Genomic DNA, 16,956 nt, shown 5'->3' with positions numbered 1-16,956 from the left:
CCTGTCTGGCCTCTGATCAAGCTCTATTGACTGAGGAGGCAAAGAACCCTGGTCAGTAACAAACCTAACCGTAAAACCCAGTGTTGAAATAAATTTCTAGGCCCAAGATGGAGTGGCTCCTCCCCAGGGTGCCACGTCAGCAAACCAAAGCTTAGATCATTTTTGTGTCCCTGTAAATGCTCTGCTTGAGCAGAAACGCAGTATATCCAGTCAGCCAACCCCCAACTCCAAGCCAACTCTGGGCTCTATACGTATTTCCTTGTTCCTTCTCACCCCCAACAAGGTCGACTAAGTGGCCCCAGCCAATCAGATGTTTTCTATTTTTCAATTCCTTGTTCCTTATTCTTTATCCTATTAACGTTTTCTGCCTTTCACCCCATTTTGCAGTTCTCCAAAAGGGGACTGTCCCCTTCACGAGGTATTAAAGTTTGTATTACCTAAATTATTTTCTTTAAACTTTTAACACCAGAAACATAAAGCACAAAGGCTATATTTCCTAATATAATTAAACTGATTGCCCCCAATGCTACTTTAATAAAAAATCATTCCTATAACTAAGTACTTATGTGCCAGACACTCACTGAAGAACACTTTTGCCTGCATCATTTTGTTTCATCCTCAAAAACAAATGCCGTAATTCCATATTCCCCTCCATATTTGTAGGGGATGGCTATGTTTTTATCTAACCTTTGTTCCCCTTGGTTTGGCAATGTCACCTGAGTTTCCTTAGAAGACCCACTTCTCCCTTATACTTACTCCTTGTGTTTTCTCTGGCTCTAGCCTCAGACTCCAGGTCCCAGGTTGGACATTCGAAGTCTTGGTGACCTTCCCAGATTCCTGGTGGTGCCCTGCGTCTTGCTTTGGCGTTCTCTTCTCATCTAATGCGTGCTTCCTAAAGTTTACCAGGGGTTAGGATCACCTGGAGAGCTTGTTATAGAGATTCTTAGACCCCACCCCCAGAGATTCTGATTGGTAGTTCTGGGGTAGGCCTCTTCAACTTTCATTTCTAACAAGCTCCCAGCTGATGCTCCTGGTCTTAGGAGCTAAGAGTTTGTTAAAAATGCAGATTCTGAGCCCTACCCCAGACCTACTGAATCAGACTCTCTGAGATTAAGACCCAGAAATCTGAGTTCTAGTAAAATCTCCAAATGAGTCTTATGCTCGCCTGAGTTTGAGATCCACTGTTCCATTAAGTGATTTTGAATGCTGATTTCACATTAGAATCACTTGGGGAGCTTTCAAAACATTCAGAAGCCCAGGCACCTCCCTTAGAGATTCTCATTTCATTTTCTGAAAGGTCTCATGAGAAAAAAATTTGCAACCAAGAGATGAGAAAGACTGCTCTGAAGTGTGTTGTCCTTAGGAAGGAAGGCAGGACCCAGGCATGTACCTGCAGAAGTTGGCAGTGCAGGGAAAGAGAGAGAGAATGGGGGCAAGGGAACAAACATTTGTTTTCTTGGATCATTAAGTAGCCTTCGAAAATACAAGTTTTATTGGCTGCATGGTATTCCATTATAAGCTGTGCACTATTTATCGAACATATACTAAAGGCCAGACACTATCTTATTTACAATCCATATTTACCCTGTTTTACCCATTAAAACAACTGAGGCCGAGAGAAGCCCCATTTGATTGGACCTAGAACTGCCTGACTCCCAAACCCAAGTTCTTTTTCACGCCAGAGGTTCTCAATCTGGCTGCACATTAGAAACACGTGAAGAACATTTAATTTACACAAATGCTTGGATCTCTCACCAGGTTTAAAGGAACCTAAATCTCTCGGGTGGGAGTTGGACATCTTTCATTGTTTCTACTATTCCCCATGATTCTGATGCACAGAGCTAAGAACCACTGTCCCACAGCATTCTGCTTCTCATACTGATTGTGTATATACATATTTCTGAATTCCCTTTTCCAGTTTTAGCGAAGTCACTTTCTTCTGCTCCTTTTGTTACTTCTCCAAAGTCACCCCCAAAATCTCAGATGGTCCAGAGTGTATTAGCCAGAACATGGTAGGGACCATGTAACACTACATGATGAAAGGACATTACATCCAAAGAGACTAAAGTACTTTCTCACTGCAGTGAGAAATAATGAGGGATGGTACAAAATTGTCTTTTCAGGATGTCAGAGCAGAGCGTGTTTCAGTGCAAAGGATAATGACAGAGTAGGAAGGACACTGAATCAAAGTGCACACACTCAATGCCCCCCATACACGTACATTGTCACTTTAGAATAATTCATAACAGAGTGATGGGGAAAGTAGTCAATAACTTTTAGAGGTATATGAAATTAACAATATTTCAGTTAGGATACACGATATTTTGCCAAACATATTTCTAAATATTTCTTCTTTTCCACCAAAATGTTAGATTCTTTATTCTAACTACTGGTTATTTCCAAATGCTAAAGGGCTCGGTGGAGCACTGTATGTGCTATATTGGCAAGTAAAGGTAGATGGCCCCTATTTTGTCACATATAAAAGAAACAGCGTGATACTGACAGTCACGAGTCAGGAAGGCGAGAGACCCTGGAATACAGGTGATAATAATAGAATTCATTTCATCCAATTTGATTCATTCATTCATTCACTCACTCACTCACTCATTCAACATTTAGTAAGCACCTAGGTGCCAGAAATGACGTCAAGCACTACTAGAAAACAAGAGTAAAGTAAGATCATTTTCTTTGAACTTCAACCAAAGAAAAGCCTAGTGATAGCTCTACATGTCTAAATGTATTGTTTGAGGGAATGATGCTGAGACATAAAACCCGGAATTCTTCAGGATCAGGGATGCTACCTACCTGCCCAGCTGTTTGGGCTCACCACCATTTTAAGGGCCACCAATGTGGACAGTGCATGCTAACAACAAGCATGGCTCTTCTAAAAGTCCGTGCCACTCCTGGACAGTTTCCTCTCATGCCCTACTCTTTCTGAATGTAGAAAACTCTCTAAGTGCCACTATGAACATTATTGCATCATACAGCTAAACAGCACCATGGTCAGGTTGCTCACCATGTAAAATACTGACATTTGCTAATTCAGTTTTGGAGATTACAAATATTTCATTACGTGGGGATTGTCATTTTCACATCAAGTTGAACTATATATCTTTGTACAGTAGTGTGCAAAGTGATGAGCATTTGGAAGATGTCTCTTTTCAGCGTTTACTACCTGTGGAAAGGTTTAGATGATTTGTAACATCTTGGCCACCAAACGGAATGATGGCATCTTTCTGAAAACATCAGGGAGTGAACAGGGAACAACAGCAAGCTGGCAGAAAGCCACTAGGGATTAATTCACGGGAGAAAAAGAAATGAAATCTTAGCACCCAGAGAGCTGGTCAGTAATTTGCTTTTCCTTTAAAGAAACTGGAAACAATTCATACGTTTTCTTTTTCTCTTTAGCTGCCCCTTAAAAACATCTAGAGTGCAGAAGCATATTTTGTTCCATCCACTTGGCTGTATGACTAATTCATGAATAAGTATGTATTGTATACCTACTGTGTATATATACTTTTTTAACAGCTTTATTGAGACATAATTTACATAACACAATTCACCCTTTTAAAGTGTACAGATTCAATCGTTTAATATATTCACATTATTGTACACCTAATCACCAGAGTCAACTGCAGAATATTTCATTACTCTGAAAAGAAACCTTGCACCCCTTATCCCCTATCCACCTGTCATCTCTTCCAGCCCCTAGGTATCCACTTTCTGTCTCTATAGATTTGCCCATTTTAAACATTTCATATAAATGGAATCACACAATATATATTTTGTGACTGGTTATTTTCACTTAGCATATTTCCAAGATTCACTCATGTTGTAGGATGTATTGCTATTTCACTTCTTTTTATTGACAGTTATATGCATATACCACATTTTATTTATCCATTCGTCAGTTAATGGATATTTGTATTGTCTCCACGTTTTGCTATTATAAATAATGCTGCTATGAATTTTGTGTTCAGATTTTGTGTGGACATATACTTTCATTTCTCTTGGTATATACCTAGGAAAGGAATTGCTGATAATACAGTAATTTTATGTTTAAGCATTGGAGGAACTGCCAGACTGTTTACCAAAGCAGCTGCACTATTTTACACTCCCACCAGCAATGTATGTGGGTTCCCATTTCTCCGCATCCTTGACAACACTTGTTATTTCTTGTCTATTTAATTATAACCCATCCTACTGGGTATGAAATGACATGTAATTTCCATTTGTCTTTTCACCTTCACAATAATTTTATTTGGGCGGTTTTCGTAGGGGAGAAAAAGGTTGTGAAAACTTCTTCTTTTATAATCTTTAAAGATGATGTTAATGCTTAGATGTGATTTTTTTGCCTGATCCCTTCTCACCTCTCTTTATAATAGTACCCCATTTTTTTCTTTCATGAGGACTATCCCTCATCCACTCTCAGTCTATATAATTTGAGTAGAGCTGACCTCCTCCCCCCTAGCGCCGGAATAAACACCTGAATCAGGCCTGGCTAATTGGAAACGTTGTATTAGAACAGGGCCTAGTCGCAGAGGAAAACCACACCAGTCATGTGAAAGAGATAATGTAATATAAGCATGTATTAATTATCAAGTTGTTGACCAGGACCCTAAATAGGTAGAAAGAGAACCCTAAAGCTCCTGGAGGTACAGCAACTGCAGGAAGCAGCTTCTGCCCTTAAAGCAAGGGGATAAAACGGAAGAGGTGAGAATTACTAAAACAGAAGTGTGGAGAAGCAGCCCTTGGAGTTGAAACCTCGGAGAAGGCAAACTCCAACCCATCGGTGCAGACGTCTCTCAGCTCCGAGGAGGGGCCCCATGGGTCTGGTACCCACACACATCTCAGCAGAATGGGCTCCAGCCCCTTAGTGCTGATGTCTGGCTCTCTGGTGGGGGGAGAGGGGTGGATGCAATAAAGCTGTTTCTGCAAGTGTTGCAAATTGGATTCAGGGACCGTGTTAGTAAGAAACTGCAGCTGCTAGAGTGAAGAAGTGACCCTCGCAAGAGCCCCAAGCAGTCAGGGAGTCTACAGGAAGCTCACAGGAAGAAGCATGTCCTTTCTTCTTCCATCCTCCTTCCAGGTCCTGCCTCAGCGCCCCTCAGTGGCAGAAGCTACAAAAAAGCTGCCACCAGAGAATTGTGGTTTGCAGAGCTCCAGCTCCAGTGCCACAATGTGGAGCATAGAAAGGTGGGCTTGGAGCTGGCACAGGCCACCCCTTTGGCTACTCAGCATCCGTATGCACCCTTCTTTACACATGTAAACTTTCAAACAATTAACTCCCTGTTTCACCTAACATGATGCAACTGTCCTTCATACAAATGAAGGTATCCTCACACTCTTCACAAAATGAGAAGATGCAAAATCCTAATGGTCATTGTAGCTGTCTTTAGGTTATGTTAATTACCCTCTCAATTTCAATCTCAGTCCCAGATGAAATTCTGTTTCTGAAGACCAAATGGTAAAGTTAACTGCAAATAAAAAACACTTGTAGGGGGTGGGGGAGGGATGGACTGGGCGTTTGGGATTAGTAGATGCAAACTATTTATGTATAGAACGGATACACAAGGCCCTACTGCATAGCACAGGGAACTATATTCAATATACTGGGATAAACCATAATGGAAAAGAGTATAAAAAAGAATGTATATGTGTGTATAACAGAGTCACTTTGCTATACAGCAGGAATTAACACAACATTGTAAATGAACTATACTTCAAAAATAAAAATTAAAAAAACACCTGGGGCTTCCCTGGTGGCACAGTGGTTGAGAGTCCGCCTGCCAATGCAGGGGACGCGGGTTCCTCCCCCGGTCCAGGAAGTTCCCACATGCCGTGGAGCGGCTGGGCTCGTGAGCCATGGCCGCTGAGCCTGCACGTCCGGAGCCTGTGCTCCGCAACGGGAGAGACCACAACAGTGAGAGGCCCGCGTACCTCAAAAAAAAAAAAAAAAGAGCAAGATGGAAGCTACTTTTTTTGGGGACCTAGCTTCAGAAGGTACATGCCATCATTTCCATAGTATTAGTATGTATTTGTTATATGGGTCAGCTCTCTCCAGTGTGGAAGAGGACACACAAGCTTATGAATACCAGGAGGTGAGAATTTGGGGGCACCATCTTGGAGGCTGGCTATTGCAACCATGTGTTCCATGTTTCTTTTGATATCAGCCAGAACCTCAATTTGTTCTTTAATTGGTGAAGCAACACAAACCTTCATTCCTGAAGTGTTTGAATACACTGTGGTTCTGCCTCTCTTTGTTTGTAGTAGTTTTTTATTAACATTTACTATCAGATATAGAAGTAATAAGAGGCATCTTAGAGACTCTCCTCAGTTCCAGAAATAGTCCTCTCTACTCTCAGCCTGTAGCAGGAATCTAATTTGCTCTTTGAAATTGGGATCAACTATCCCAGCCAGTAGAGTAACTCTCTTCTCTGCCTGTTGGTTCAGAGGCATAAGAAAGAAACCCCCAAATGACTTGGTGGCAGTCTCATCTTCCAAATGAATGGAATTATTGTTGCATCCTTGGTAGGAGCATTTCACCCTTAGAAACAAGACGTCCAAGCCAGCAGAGCTCAAAGTTGTGACGGGAGGAAGCAAAAATTCTCTGAGTGGGTTATAAAATGTAATAGTGAGAGGATCTCCTCCCATTTCTATCCTGGACCCATGTATTCTAGGTATGGAAGAGACACACCATATATTGACCTCTGGTTCAAAGTTTATACTGCATCTTGTAAGAGAATATCCATCCTTTCAAGGTGTTGTCTCCAAACTGGCATTACTTACATAATGATGTATTATAGCAAGACCATTTAATACCACAAATTCCTTGATTAGAAGCAGTGTTGGCAGAATACCATGATGGCAAACAGGCATTTTGTTAAGTGATACTGACAGAAGCATTATGGGAAAGAAAAGAAAACTCATATACAGAACAGACTCTGTTCCATTAAGGATAAATTTCTATTCCCTCCATGATGGAAAGAATCCAGTGTAATCAACCTGCCAGCAGGTGGCTGACGGGTTCCTTTCCCCTCCCCACCAGAATGGTGCCATACTGTGGGCTGTGTTGTTCTCAGCAGTAGTGATAACTAGGTCAGGGATGTTGTTGAAGCCCATGCATAGTCCCCATTTTGTCACCATAGCCACTTTTTTCATGGGCCCAGTGAACAAGCACTCAGCGGCGGGAAAAGACATCTAACTGACATCTATAGAAAGTGCCATTCTGTCCACCTGATTTTTGAGAGCCTCCTCTGTAGTGAATGCCTATTGATGGATTTTCACATGTGACACAATTATCTTCATACTTTGTGCCCATTCTAAAAGATCCATCTATATACTTTTTCACCACACATCTTTCTCACAAATCTTCCAGTCCTATTCTTTCCAAGTCCCTAACTTGACTAACATGTTTGTAGTACTTGCACCTTCCTGCTCATCAGAGTCAATCTGCATAATCCCATCAATGTAGTGGGTCAGTGTGACATTGTGTGGAATATCAAGATGCTCATGATCTCCACAGACTATACTATGGCTGAAGGCAAATGAGCTGACTTAGCATGAAACAAGACTGTAAAGGTATACTATTGACCCTGTCAAGGAAAAACAAACGGATTTTTGGTGGTGGTCCTAGCAAATTGTTAAAAATAGAAGGAGAGAAAAAAAAAAAAGGATTTTCCACATGAGGTGCCAGGAGCTGTGTTGATTTGTTCCAGCGAAGATATTACATCTGGAAGAGGTCCTGCAAATGAGTTACCCTCTGATTAACATTAAAATAATCTAGTCATGCTTCAAGACCCATCTGCCTTCTGCACAGACCAAATAGATGTGTTAAATGGAGATGAAATAAGAGTCAACATTTCTGCATCATTCAAGTATTTGGTGATGGTAGTAATCCCTGCAATCCCTCCAAAGATGTCTTATTCTTTTGGTTTACTATCCTGGTAGGGAAGAGAAATTCCAATAGCTTCCCTTTGACCCTTCATACTCTAATGACCCTTCATAAATGAGAGCTAATACAGGGACACAATCAGTTGCCTAGTATGTCTTTAAGTTGCACATTCTGGAACTGGAGAAAAAACACAGGGTGGGCTCACGGACCTACTGTGATTCAAGCTTGGCATGTAACTCAATTTATCACCTGACCACCATAAAACTCCATTTTGAATGTTGGACCAGTTGCATTTTGAAACCCTAGCAATCAGCATCAATTCAGAGTCAGGGTGTAGTAATCTCCAAAAGTTCTAGATATTTCTATTCCCCAAAGCACATTCACTCTAGAAAATGGCCACAGGTCCCTTTGGGGAAGGCTTCACGCGGACTTCAGTAGTTGTGGCTCGCGGGCTCTAGAGCGCAGGCTTAGTAGTTGTGGTTCACAGGCCTAGTTGCTCCGCGGCATGTGGGATCTTCCTGGACTAGGGCTCAAACCCATGTCCCCTGCATTCTTAACCACTGCGCCACCACGGAAGTCCCTGCATTTTATTTTTTATATTTTAACTTAAAAATTACTATTTTATAAAAGTGAGTTGACTTTTCCAGCTCTCCAGTTTGGACTCTAATAATAGGCAATCAAATAGCACTGAATAAATATAAACCTTGTTAAAAATACCTAAAATTTGTGCATTTGATATTGAAACAAGTATCATCAGTGTACATTTCACTTGCTTTATCACTTCATCTACACTTGATTTGCTAATCTTAACTCTTGTCATGATTGAAAAGTTATTTCTCCTCACAAGAACTACAGAACTATATTCACTTTTTTCCAGTACCTTTGCTTTCCTTTGAAAAAAATGTTCCTACCATTAAGAATTTAAACCAGAATCATGAAATGACAATAGAAAACACTCATCTGGCTTGACAGGTAATATAGCCTGTGTGGTCCTCCTGGTGTAAAGCTAAAATTCCACCTTCCACCAAAAAAGCACCTCTTGAATTCAACTGAGAATGACATTTCTACAGGAATAAATCTGAATTTTCTCATATTTAAGAAGTTATTTATTTTAGCCATAAATAAGAACTTATTCATGACGTACTTCATACATGATCATGATATTCTAAGGATACAGATTAGAAACACTATTTGAAGGTATCACAGGCAGCTGAAAGGAGCTACTGAACAATCTGACAACTTTACACTTCAAACTTACAGGGTTACTTTAATTTTGGCCTGAAGGATGATTAAAACAATTGGGGAGGGGGCCGAAAAAGAAAAGCTTGATTATTCAATTCCTAATTGAATTAACCCTTTAGACAGTTTTGTTAAAATTTATTTATTTTTGGCTGCGTTGGGTCTTCGCTGCTGCATGCAGGCTTTCTCTAGTTGCGGCGAGGGGGGCTACTCTTCATTGTGGTGCGTGGGCTTCTCATTGCAGTGGCTTCTCTCATTGTGGAGCATGGGCTCGAGGCGCGCAGGCTTAGTAGTTGTGGCACACGGGCTCAGTAGGTGTTGCTCGCGAGCGCTAGAGTGCAGGCTCAGTAGTTGTGGTGCATAGTTGCTCCACAGCATGTGGGATCTTCCCTCACCAGGGACCGAACCCATGTCCCCTACATTGGCAGGCGGATTCTTAACCACTGTGCCACCAGGGAAGCCCCACCTTTAGACATTTTTAAAGTAACATTTAAAGCCAACCTGAAAGAGTATTATTTTGGAATTTTTGCCATTTAAGATAACAGTTACATCTAAAAGAAAATCGTCCTCCAGAACTCAAAAAAAGGGATTTTTTTCTACCTAGGACCTTATAAACAATTAAGTTCTCAAGAAAAATTGAGAGAAATGATTTTTCAACAAAGAATTCTTTATCTTGCTAGATTATGAGTGCAAAAAATACAGGTTTAGACACACTGGTTGAGCCTCAAAAAATGTACCTCCTACACACTCTATGTTCCACCACAGCAGAAGAGGAAATCAAGAATGAGTAGAATGAAGAATCTAGGCTACAGAAGTGACAAAGTAGATTCTCTGGATAAGGACAGGAAATGTCTGGGTGATAGCTGAGCAACATGCTTGGCAGAAAACCTTTCCACATTGGAGGACAGAGGGCTGTCTCCAGAAGTATTCCAGGGGTAAGAAATGACCTGATATTATATTGAAAATTATGAGATCCTTTCCAGAGTTACTGGAGAATATAGTAAGATCAAGTCAGAGGCTAGAAGAAAATGAGACCATTATTAACTTCTGGAATAACAAAAAAGTAACATAATCAACCATAGCAGGCTACTTGGTTTAGCGGTAAACAGAGTTTATAGTCATCAAAATGAAAATACTGAATTTGGGATGTATAAAGATTGAAATATTAATATATTAGAAAAATGGTGGAGTAAAATAAGTAAGCAAAATTTCTACTCTTTCTAGTAGGAAGTCAATAAATAATGGGCAGATCCAAAGGTAGCAGCAGATTCATTTTATTTGGAAATGTACATGTAAATTCTAAAACCACTACATGAGTTGAAAGAGAAAGTTTCCTTTGTGAATGTGAAAAAGGGATTACCTCTTTTTTGTCACAAGTGTTTTGGTACTATATGATTTTTTTAAACTATCTGCATATAATGTTGGAGGGTGGTGGGCAGCAGTAAGACAGAAAGAGACAACAGTTTTACATTAAAAAACAACCTCCAAATTCTCTAAGAAAAGTGAACATGATCACACCTAACTCCATCCATTCTGGGTTTTTTTTTTTTTAACAAATAATTTTATACAAAGGCTTGTGGGTCAATATTCATTTACAAAAATAAGTTTAGTCTTTTAACATAAGTACTTCCACAGTTTCAAAAAGAAATTCATTTTCATATTTGCATGTCTTTAAAAGTATCCAAAGGACTCATTACCCTTCTGCATTCTGCTTTTCAGAAAGTATTTTTGAGGTAGATCTGTTTCGGATTCTTTTTCTTTTTCTTTTCTTTTCAGAGGCAGATGAGTTTGTATCCTGTGTTTTTTTCTTTTTCTTCAAACAGCTAAGAGGATTAGGGCCACTTATTTTCTTGCGCTTTTTTTTTCTTCTCTGTTCAGGGTCTTTTACTAAACCCTGTTCCTCTTTGAGTTGCTTGATACTTTGTTTCTCTTGCCCTGAGACAAGCTGACCTGACTCTACTGCTTTAGCAAATGCAATTGTTTTTGGAGAAGGTTTGTCCAAGACTATAGTGTTCTGAATAATGAACATGAGAGGAATTCCAGGCTTTTTCTTTACTTTCATAGACAAATTCTGATCCTATTAAAAACAAAAATAGAACTATTTACTTCAAATATATCAATTGAATCAGATGCCTTAAAGAGATTTCTAAGAACTTAAAGTGGGCTATATTGAAAATAAAAGAGATCCCAGGTTTTACTTTTCAAATCAGTTAGGTCTTACTAATGGGAGTATATTTTATGATAAAGAAAGGAAGAAAAACATAAAAACTGACCACAGTTAAGTGGCAACAATGTGAATGGGATTTATCAATATTTTATATTGATCAATATTCTAAGACCATAAATTTTCTAGGACCTCGAATTACAAACTAATGCAAAGGTAAATATACTAGGTGATGGTCCTCATTTCTACTCTGAGATATGTTTCAGAAAGGGTCAAGAATGCTCACAGAGGGCTTCCCTGGTGGCGCAGTGGTTAAGAGTCCGCCTGCCGATGCAGGGGACACGGGTTCGTGCCCCGGTCTGGGAAGATCCCACATGCCGCGGAGCGGCTGGGCCCGTGAGCCGTGGCCGCTGAGCCTGCGCGTCCGGAGCCTGTGCTCCGCAACGGGAGAGGCCACAACAGTGAGAGGCCCGCGTACCACAAAAAAAAAAAAAAAAGAATGCTCACAGAGATTGAAAGAATAGAAATAAAGTTGGAATTAGCTGATTCAGATTCTAGACTCAGCTCTGCTTCTAACTGTGTAATTTTATAATCCTACAAGCAAATTTAAGGAAATCTGTATGTGTGTGAGCTTATTCATTAATATTGACCCTGAGAGTCTCTCCTCCCCTGCTTCCCAGTCTTTAAAAGCCTGAAACAGTTCCATACTGGTGGTATAGTCTCAAACAATATGAAACACGACTTTCTAAGAAATAATATGAAACACGGGAACGTGAAAAAACATGCATAAACATAAAATGTAAAATCTTTGCTCTACTTCCCTTCCCTTCAAGAGCCCCAAAACATATCATCACATCTGTCAATAATTTTTATTTTACAAAAGGAAACTTCAGTAATTTAGAAGAAAATCATTATGCTTAATGTTCTCTCCTCAAATTCTGAAATGACAATTGCTTTTGTTGACTACAAATTAACCTGAAAGCGTGCATTTTAAAAAGTTGAAACACTTAAAACCACTTCCACCTAATTTTTTCTAATGATAAATAGCTCCATATGGAGTATAAATAGAAATAATTAAGATTGACTCTGGTTTTAAAAGTGGTATCACCTGTGTTGCCACAAAATAATGGTGAGGATTCCCATCTTCCACCATGGAAAGCAGACATTCTGATCCACTCACTGAATTCTTGAAATGGGGACAGTTTCGAACCTGGCATTTTTGTGCAATCAGCTTTGCCCCATATAAGTCCTTTCCCAATGTTTCCAACTCTTTTAACACACACCTGAAAAAAAGAAGTTATTAGCAGCTCACAATTATAACAGACGCATATCTGTTGTTCACATAAATAATAAAAAAAAATACCCAATTCTTCTTTTTAAACTACAAACCATACATTAAGCATTTCACTCTTAAAAGACCCGAAAAATGCATACACCAAGTAGAAGGAACATAATAAACAGTTAACATGTACTGAGCATTTATGTGCAGGCAGCATGCTAACTGCCTTTACATAAATTCTCGCTTATCTCAAAACAGCCCTACAAAGTTGGGCAGCTTACTTTATTTTTTTTCTACTTTTATTCTATTTATTTTTATTAATTTTTCTTGGAGTATGGTTGCTTTACAATGTTGTGTTAGCTCCCACTGCAAAAAATGAATCAGCCACACACATACAGATATCCCCTCCCTTCTGGACTTCCCTCCCATTCAGATTAGCACAGTGCATAAGGTAGAGATCCCTGTGCTATACAGTATGAGGGCAGCTTACTGTAAAATTATCCTTATTTTAGAACACCTCATTCTGAGAGATTTCAAGTAACATGCCCAAATTCAAACAACTAATAAGAGGTAGAGTTGAAATGTGAATCTAAGTAGATTGACGATAGATGCTTTGGACCAACCACAGTGCTACAGGTTTCTCCTTCAAGTGCAAATCGGTGCACCTTCAGAATATTTTCAGCTTAGAAAAGTAAACATTCTCAAGTCACTGGCGTGTTTAAAAACAATCACAACTTTCTTTCACTTTGCATTTTCATATTAATATCAGGCAATGTTTTTCAAAGTGTCATCTATAAACTACCCCTATCGGAATGACACAGTGATATTAATTTCTAGCTCCTTTCTCATCCCCAAATCTGAACTCCTTGTGGAGTCAAACATTAGCATCTTAATAAGCTCCCCAGGTACTTCCTCTTAAACATTACGACGAGAACTACTGAGTCAAAGATTTCTCAACCTTAGCCAGCCCTTGCCTGATTCTACCTTGCCTCACCCGCTTTATCACACCATTAGTTTTTGATTTTTTTAATAGATTTTGCTTCTAAAGTCATCCATTTTGAGTTTCAGGCCTAAATTGCCAACTACTTATTGAATATTTCTTGTGGATGGCCCGCCATCAGCTCTTTGTCAAATTCACGATGTCTAAAATCAAACTACTTTCCTGCCTCCAGACTTCTCCAGGGCTTGCTACCTCTTTGAATTTATTATCTTCTCAGATACTGTTTCGAAATCAGAAATCCTATTTAACCTTTGCTTCCTCACTCCTACCCCTGCCCCTACCCCATCAGTGGTAGTCCTATCTCAGCTGTTGGAATCTACCTCTGTAACGTCTCCTTGTGAAATTCCCACCTCTCCTCTCTCAGGTTCAGGCTCCCATTATTTCTTGACTAGACAACCACAAACAAAACGTGCATGTCTTCATTCTCTTGCTTCTTCTTCTTCTTCTTGCTCTTCATTCTCTTGCTTCTCCAACTTACCCCTCACATAGCTGCAGTTATCTTTTCTAGAAGATACTTATCAGGTCTGATAGCATTTATCTCTTGATACACACCAAGAATTGACAATAATATGCTTTAAAATAAACTAGCAGTAACTTATTCTTAAATGAATAAGAATGACCATGTTGGGACTTCCCTGGCGGTCCAGTGGTTAAGAATCCGCCTTCCAATGCAGGGGACGCAGGTTCCATCCCTGGTCAGGGAACTAAGATCCCACATGCTGCAGGGCAACTAAGCCCACGAGCCACAACTAGAGAGAAGCCTGCACGCCTCAACGAAAGATCCCACATGCTGCAACTAAGACCCACCCGAGGTAGCCAAAAAAAAAGAATGGCCATGTAAATAATTGCAATAACTGGGTGACAGACGTTTCGTTATACTATTCTATTTTTGTGTATGTATAAAATATCCCATAAGTTAAAATAAATTCTTTAGGGGGAAAAATGCTGCAGAATATAATTTCATGCAGTACTTCTCAACCTTTTTTATATTACAGCCCTGTATTAAAAATGTTAATATTTCTATGGCAGACAGGGGTAAGTGGACAAGGCTTGTAGCCAGAAGCAATCAACTCTGGGGCACACACCATCTGAGAACTTGTCTGGGAGCTCTGAAGGAGATGGGGATCAAAACTTAGGGGGTAACTATGACCCATTTGAGGCTCTGCTTGAATGAAACCCACATGAAGTTCTGAATATAGAAAGCTGTTCATGGAGTAGTGTTATGTGAGAAAAGCAGGCCATTAATATCACATGCAGAGTAAGAGCCCATTCGTGTGTGTGTGTGTGTGTGTGTGTGTGTGTGTGTGTGTGTGTGTGTGTGTGTAAAGAACTGGATGATACACCACATGCTAACAGTGGTCAGTCACTGGTGTGGTATTATAGGTCATTTAAATTTTCTCTGTTCACTTTTTAAAGGAAATATTCTACAAAGGAAAAAAAAAAACAAAACTAAGTTTATGAATAGTAGTTCTTCATTATGCAGACTCAACTTATCTTCTTATCAGCTTCTTTCCCAAATATACGCTGTGCTCTAATCTCTTTCCCTGGCATTTCACAACTCCACTCCACTCCTTTGTTCAAGAGGTCCCTACAAGTCACTTCTCTTTTCTTTCACTCAAAAAATGTCCTTCCCCTCAGAACTGAACCGTGACTGGGCTCAAAAGTTATCTCCTCTGTGGAACCTTCCTTGATTCCATCTTTCCTCCAGTCAACCCCCCAAGATTCCATCTTAGGTGTTTGAAGAAGTGAGGAAACTAGGGGTCAAAACACACCAATTAGAGGTTGATTTATGCACTTCGTTGGCCATACGGGCTGGGAGATCGTCCTGTTCACCAAGTTATCCTCTGCTAGAGCAGTGCTTGGCGTATGGCTGGTGCTCAATAAACACAGCTGAATAAACAAATGACCTTGCACAAAGTTAGGAAACATCGAGTCCTGACTTATCTTTCTGGGAATCGAAGATATTACATCATGGGGCAGTTGTGAAGCTTGAAAAATTCTTAAACTGGGAAAAGCTATGCAAACAACAAGCAATCACTTAGAGGATACAGGTCTGAGATACCAATAAACGCTCTACACCTCGTCCGACTTATAGGAAGTGTGTTAAGTAGTTACGAGCTTTTTTCTACAAATGAGTAATCCAAGGCTCAGAGAGGTTAAGTAACTTGTCCGAAATCACAAAGCTGGTAGAACTGGGCCCAATACTGGAAACCAGGTCGAACGGCAAAGCACGTGTTCTTAGCCTCCAGGTTAAGATGAATACTCGCCGGACCTTATACTGTCTATCTACTTGGTAGATACTCGCCCACCCTCCTTAGCGGTCCCGCTGAACTGTCAGCTCCGCGTGGGCGGCGCGCTTTGCCCCTCGAGGGCTCCCAATGGATGCCTGCGAGCAGCGGCCTCGCCTCTACCGCACCCGCGGGGCCCCCGCGCCTCCACCCGGACCAGCCAGGCCCACCTGGTGGTGCACAGCTGAATCTCCCCCATGAGGTAGCGGGGCAGCTGCTCCCGCAGCTGGATGCGGCCCCGCAAAGCCGCCTGACAGAAGGTGCCGTCCAGCAGGATCTGGTACGGCTCGCGGACCCCAAAATTGTTGCGGAAGAAGCCAAGATGCTTCTTGGCGTGTTTCTGCCTCGTGATCTTCATGCCTGGCTTTCCCGGAGCGAGCCACCGGACCAGAAAGCAGCAGCGAACTCCACCCACACAGCCCGCTATCGGCAAGACGGGCTTCTCCCGGAAATGAAGAACCCTTGGCCCCGGAAGCAAACGCCCCATCTGTGGGCCTGGTTTACGTCACTCCCAAACGAGAGCGCGCTTTACCCGGTGCCCGCGCTTTAAGGGACACGCCCTCGGGGGCGGAGCTTGCCTGTAAGTGGGAAAACGACTAAGTGCTCGATTAGAGGCGCACATGCGCAGTCATGGTCCAGGTTAAAAAAAATACACACTGCCTCTTGCGCGTTACCTGGCACGGCGTCTGAAAAATCCACGGTATAATAATAATCAGTGAAAATATTGAGCCTTAATATGTCCTAGGCACTGTTCTAGGTAATATACCTTATATTTTTCCCTTTAATGTTAATAATTCTCAAATGAGGGAAGAAAGCGACCAAAGTATATTGGGCGACTATGATTGGGCAGGTGTGTAGTGATTGCCTTCCTATAAAGAAGTTAAGCACGTTTACTAAGGGCACGTGGTTCTTTAGTGTCAGAACTATCACCGGAACTCAGGTTGCCTGCCTGATGTTCAAATATTCTTGCACTCCCCCTCACCTCCCGCACACATTCCCGCCATAGGACCACTCCCACTGAAGAGCCAAATGTCAGGGCAAAAAGTCCTCATCGTTTTGCATTTCCTCTTCTCCTGGAGACCATCCTAAATC

General features: G+C 41.0%; 1 protein-coding gene across 1 annotated transcript; it reads right to left on the bottom strand.

Annotated features, from left to right (window-relative positions):
* Positions 1 to 10,391: 10,391 nt before the first annotated feature.
* On the bottom strand, positions 10,392 to 16,314 carry UTP23 (UTP23 small subunit processome component). The gene is made up of 3 exons (XM_004311082.4): positions 16,035 to 16,314; positions 12,406 to 12,580; positions 10,392 to 11,210 (listed from the first exon to the last, which is right to left on the bottom strand). Exons 1-3 carry the CDS (start codon positions 16,220 to 16,222, stop codon positions 10,827 to 10,829), a joined length of 747 nt encoding a protein of 248 aa, XP_004311130.1. The 5' UTR covers positions 16,223 to 16,314; the 3' UTR covers positions 10,392 to 10,826.
* Positions 16,315 to 16,956: the final 642 nt, after the last annotated feature.

Source organism: Tursiops truncatus, chromosome 17 (assembly GCF_011762595.2).
Source record: "Tursiops truncatus isolate mTurTru1 chromosome 17, mTurTru1.mat.Y, whole genome shotgun sequence".
NCBI classification, from domain to species: domain Eukaryota; kingdom Metazoa; phylum Chordata; class Mammalia; order Artiodactyla; family Delphinidae; genus Tursiops; species Tursiops truncatus.
This window is presented reverse-complemented; position numbering and strand designations above follow the sequence as displayed.

Excerpts from the sequence above, each read along its gene's own strand:
- UTP23 (XM_004311082.4), bottom strand. The coding sequence starts at position 16,222 with ATGAAGATCACGAGGCAGAAACACGCCAAGAAGCATCTTGGCTTCTTC. Across the intron at positions 12,581-16,034 it reads ATTCAGCTGTGCACCACCAG|GTGTGTGTTAAAAGAGTTGG; the intron begins GTGGGCCTGGCT and ends TCTTTTTTTCAG. Across the intron at positions 11,211-12,405 it reads ATTATTTTGTGGCAACACAG|GATCAGAATTTGTCTATGAA; the intron begins GTGATACCACTT and ends TGTTTTTAATAG.